At 36.2% G+C, this 5399-nt stretch overlaps 1 protein-coding gene across 2 annotated transcripts in view; it reads left to right on the top strand.

Moving 5' to 3' along the window:
* Positions 1-5399, top strand: part of LOC117106714 (solute carrier organic anion transporter family member 4C1-like) — a 21513-nt gene that overhangs the window by 3697 nt on the left and 12417 nt on the right. Inside the window, exon 2 of one of the 2 annotated variants that reach the window (XM_033248127.1) lies at positions 2960-3169. In XM_033248127.1, coding sequence (XP_033104018.1) covers positions 2971-3169 — 199 coding nt within the window. In that variant the 5' untranslated portion in view covers positions 2960-2970. Of the gene's footprint in view, positions 1-2823; positions 3170-5399 lie in introns of those variants that run through there. The other variant, XM_033248126.1, reaches the window with a different exon arrangement.

Below are 5399 nucleotides of genomic sequence, written 5' to 3'. Positions count from 1 at the left end.
ATATATAATACACACACACATATATATATATATATATATATATATATATATGTATATATATATTAATTATAGTAATAAAACGCGTCGTAATAAAACTTTCAATGGTAAAAAAACAAAAGTTTTCTGGCATCGCCCTTCATCAGGTGGTCATCAATCAGTATGATGCCTCAAAACATTATATGAATGAAGAATGTGTTTTTAGGATGGAATGTTGAAGCATGTATATTTAGAGGCCTTCAAAGGGCTTCACTATTGCTCATTATTCAAATTAAAGAGCCATACTATCAGTGATTTAGGCTAGTTAATCTTCCGTGATCTTAGACACCAATTTCTGATCTACTAAGGCTAAAAGATGTCACGAGGTTATCCGCCCAGTCCTCTAGCCTTAGTAGATTTGAAATTGATACCTAAGATTATAAAGCCTACATCACTGATAGTATGGATCGGTAAATTAAAGTGGAAGCCATTTTGATGGTCTTAACTAATATTGTGGTTGCTAAATCTGAGTTTACATTCGGTTTCGCCTACAATAATTACCGTTATTACATTTAGTTCAAAATGGTTAAGTCTGAGTTTACATTCGATTTCGCCTACATAATTGCTGTTTATTACATTTTATTTCAAAATAGTATTGTGCTACGCTTTTGTACGACGGTGACGACAAAATTCAAATTCGGCAATAGGCCGATGGGTTCGGCAAACCGGGTTTCGGCCAACTGGGATTCCATGTTTTCGGTGAACTGCATTCGGCAAACTGGGTTTTAGGCAGAGTCGGACAAACTCGGCAAACCGGGTTTCGACAAACTGGATTTCGACCAACTCGGGTGATACCAAAAAAAAATCTCCTTACACCAGCCTAAGTTTTTATACCTCCATGCATTTTATGATACAGTGCAGTTGACATTATTAATCAATGACGAAGTGAAAATTGAAGTAGGTACGTAAACATTCGACTATGATAAAGTTAAGACAGTGTTTATTATGCCGCTCTATATAATGCCGGTCTATTTCTTTGATTGGCTAATGTAAATTATGACCCCCCCCCTCCCCAAAGATTTTACTTCTCCATCCAATTAAAGTCCACTTTTGGGACCGGAGTTTAGTCGTCATTAGGAGCTTTGGTCTGTAATTATAAAAATCCCTTTTTAAGACCGGTACTAAAAGTGATATATAATAGACCTATATCTGTTAAAAAGAAATTTTATAGTAAATATTAGAATACGTTATTCCATGAATTTTTTTGAGTGAATGTACTAATATTTTTTTAATTTAAGGGATTTTTTAAAAGTTGTGTCTACCAAAACAATGTTTTCTTCCATTTTTTTTTTTTTTTTTTTTTTTTTTTTTTTTTTTTTTGTAGAATCGATCATTGTATGATGTTACTCATTCCTAACCATTTTTCAGTAGTCTTACATCCTGCGTTCGTTCTACCCAAATATCAATTTAATTACAAAAAATACAACGTCCTACTAACACTATCAGTATATCACACTATTCAGTGTGGAGCACTGTATACACAAACCATCGGTTTGAAGTATATTATTTTGATGTCTGTAGGCTACAAAAAACACATTATACAGTAATACTTTTAAATCAGTCTTTAAATAAAGGAAAATGATTCAGTTTGGTCTGCCAAAACCACGGTCGTTTGTGTCTAAAGCCGGGCACTCACTTCGCTCGACGGTCGTCGGCCGACGCAATTCTATATAGAACGCAACGACACGATGCGCGCACAACGGATCGTTTTTAATGATGATCTGTTCCCTAGTATGTAACCGGGGTCTATTACCTTACTTAGTTCAAGAAATATATTTTCTGCCTTCCATGATGTTTGATCCTCCGATCTTTCACATAAAAAAATAAGCTTGGTGCTTTGTGCAACACACACGTTGGGCTTCCCCTGGACATGTCCAGGGTAGTCTTTTGTTGCTGCAGCTCCAGCCATGTAGCTAACGTACGGTACGTTACAGGTATGTAATGTAATCACTGTAACTGGTATAGCCTAGTTGAAATAGCTCAAAGATATAGGTTAAAAATTACCCGATTTCGTTATTTTTGGCCGCACACTAGGTCAGAAGATGTCCTGTAATGCAATATAACTCGAAGAAAGATGGTCAGGAATGGAATACAGTACATTGAAAATAAGACGTTTTATTAAGAGCACGCATACGGATTTCGCCTTGGTGAAACTATACGCCCTCTATCTATCTAAAAACGACATCATCATCATCATCATCATCATTATTATTATTATTAATATTATTATTATTATTATTATTATTATTATTATTATTATTATTGCTATTATTATTGCTATTGTTATTATTATTGTTATTATTATTATTATTATTGTTATTATTATTATTATTGTGTACACAAAACATTCTAACAAATTGATTCTATGTTTACCATTATATTTCATTGTTACACTTTTTCACTAACTTTTGTTTGAATGAACGTGCACCTGTTTTCGTGAATAAATAAAGTATATATGGGACAATAAAGTATAATAAAATCTCGGTAAACTGGAATCATAAAAAGGGTCTAAGCACTAGACCGTTCCATTATGTTATCAAAAACAAATAAAACTAAGAAGTTTACGATTTCACTTTAGTGTCTGAACAAGAATTGTAATCTGTTAACAACACATACCATAAAATCGTATAATAAATAACTGTGTATACGGTACCTAGTGTAAAGATATTAAGTATTGCAATTTAATACTTTATATTGTGAAGCATTGTGAGGACCATTCTTCAAATAAGTTTGTAACAATGATGGCGCTTTCAATATGCTCAGTAGACCATGTTGGCTCCGCTGTTCTGCCATATCGTCTTGGACGATCTGAGAATAAGGAACTTGTGTGGTGCATAGCCGTGTAATACATATGGAGCACTGTGTGTAAGCATATAGATGTACTATACGTTTATTTTACTGTAGGCCTACTTTATCATTTCAGCGACTGCAGTAATGGCGTCGGATTTGAAAATGGATGAAAAGAATTACAACAATAGTATAAAGACTAATAAGAATGAACTATTGGATAGTATACCAGATTCTGATGGATCGCAATCGTGTGGATTCGGAAGTTGTACTCCTAACACTCTTCAGAAGTTTGCTACGCCCAGGTGGCTTCTTTGTGTAATTTGCATATTCGTGTTTATTCAAAGTAAGTTTTAGTAAAAATGTACCGAAACGTTGAAGTACTTTGTTTTTACTGTGTGTATTTTTAATTTTCTTCACACCCAAAACGCATAATACTCGCAATAATTATGATGGGATGATGATTCAGTTAAACTTATGTGGCTAGCTCTAGTGTAAAGACTTCTTGTGGAGATAAACACGTTTTAAGCCCAGAACCGTGGAATTACACCTTCGAAGCAAGGATACTTTACCAGCAAGCTATAGCTCCCAGCGGCGAATCCAGGAATTTGAAATTAATTTGAGGTGGCCCAGGGAGACGTTTTCAAAGATGGAGGGTGTAGAACACCTATGCCATGGTTGGGGCTGAGGTAAAAAAATTAATGATTATGGCACCTCTAGATGACCTAATACTCGCAATAATTATGATGGGATGATGATTCAGTTAAACTTATGTGGCTAGCTCTAGTGTAAAGACTTCTTGTGGAGATAAACACGTTTTAAGCCCAGAACCGTGGAATTACACCTTCGAAGCAAGGATACTTTACCAGCAAGCTATAGCTCCCAGCGGCGAATCCAGGAATTTGAAATTAATTTGAGGTGGCCCAGGGAGACGTTTTCAAAGATGGAGGGTGTAGACCACCTATGCCATGGTTGGGGCTGAGGTAAAAAAATTAATGATTATGGCACCTCTAGATGACCGGAAATGGCACTCTCAGACAGACTTAAATTTAATAAATTGAAAAAGTTTTTCCCCCATTTATTAATATAATTTTCTATAAATTTAGGGGGTTTGGGCCGGCTTCCCCCCCCCCCTCTTGAATACGCCGCTGGCTCCACGCAAACAAAAAGAATATGGGCTTACTGATTGGTCAAATTCAGTTTGAATAGCTTTGTGGCTAAAATGCTTGCCATACTCTCCCTTGATATGCTTGGGTTAAAAAGCCAGGGGACAGGAGCTTAAGTGGTTCGACCGAACCTCTTTTTTTTTTTTTTCGAGAAAACACCCCTCAGAGAAACAAAACTACCCACCCCAATTTGCATCAAAATGGTAGTGAAATTCATCATATGCTTTAGGTCATATGCTTAGCACCCCTCCCTCCCCTTCCACTGCACACAAAAGCTCTCCAGGACCCTACGGGTCCTCTGGCTATCATATAATCTTCAGGAAGTCTGGTTCCGGGCTCAGCATAAGATAGTTTAGCATTAAAAAATGAAAGCTACTTGTTGATAAAAATAATATGCCTACATCCTGACATCCTCCGTACAAAACAATTATGATTAAATTTCCATCGGGTGTCGCAGTTAAATACAAAAGCCCTACAGTTACAATATAAAAGCCCTATAACCAGCCGGATATTAGTTGGGTGTGTAAACATACAGTAGTAAAGAATGCCCTGTCCACTGTTATTTTTTTTGTGAGAATAGCCTATATTTAATAATTATTATTTTGACCTCACTTTGTAAAACAAATGTGCGTCCGGGAAAAAAAATGATTACAAGACAACATTGAATTAAATAATAACATCATCATTAGTGCATATATGGGAAATTTACAGATATTTTTTACGTAAAACGTTGTAGTCTGGATTAGTACAATTACGTCAAATTAGTTATCCTTTTTCATAAGGTGTGACTACGTGGTGGTTTCTCTTTCGACTCGGTGGAAACTTTCTCTTTGGTGGTTTCGAGGTGTGCATAAACAAGGATAGCGATATTTGGCTGATTGTAAGCAGGGCTATGCACGGGCATCAATCCGCGCCGGGTCGAGGAATTCAAAGTAGGGGGGGGGGGGGGGGTAGGTTATTTTTTTACAGATAGAGAATGTCTAGACCACTTCAGTCCCACCATGGTTGGGGCAGAGGTAAGAAAATTAATATGATTTGCGATAGCCTGATATGGCACTCTCAGACCTAAATTTGATCATAGTTTGATCATAATTTGACCACTATCAATAACGAGTGTTCGTATTTGGTAATAATGGTTTTTGGGGCTGAAAACAATGTACTCGTGTTTCCATATCATAATGGATGATTCGGTTTTGATTTGTTCATAATCAATATGATAACGTGTCTCGTGGTGCGAGCAATGTCTGTGAATTTCGTAGGAAAAAGGAAGGGACAGCGTAAATCACCTTCATGAATTAGCATCCGGTTCCCCCAGACATTAGGCTTATACAACTTTTGATCATAAAAATAAAATAATGGCCTCGAATTTGTATAGACCATAAAGCGCCTAGATAAATGCATATAATATAG

The sequence above is a fragment of the Anneissia japonica genome, unplaced genomic scaffold (genome assembly GCF_011630105.1).
Source record: "Anneissia japonica isolate Jap-2015-1 unplaced genomic scaffold, ASM1163010v1 scaffold287705_len1045735_cov187, whole genome shotgun sequence".
In the NCBI taxonomy this organism is placed as follows: Eukaryota; Metazoa; Echinodermata; class Crinoidea; order Comatulida; family Comatulidae; genus Anneissia; species Anneissia japonica.
The sequence above is the reverse complement of the archived record's forward strand: the minus strand, read 5'-3'. Positions and strand labels throughout refer to the sequence as shown.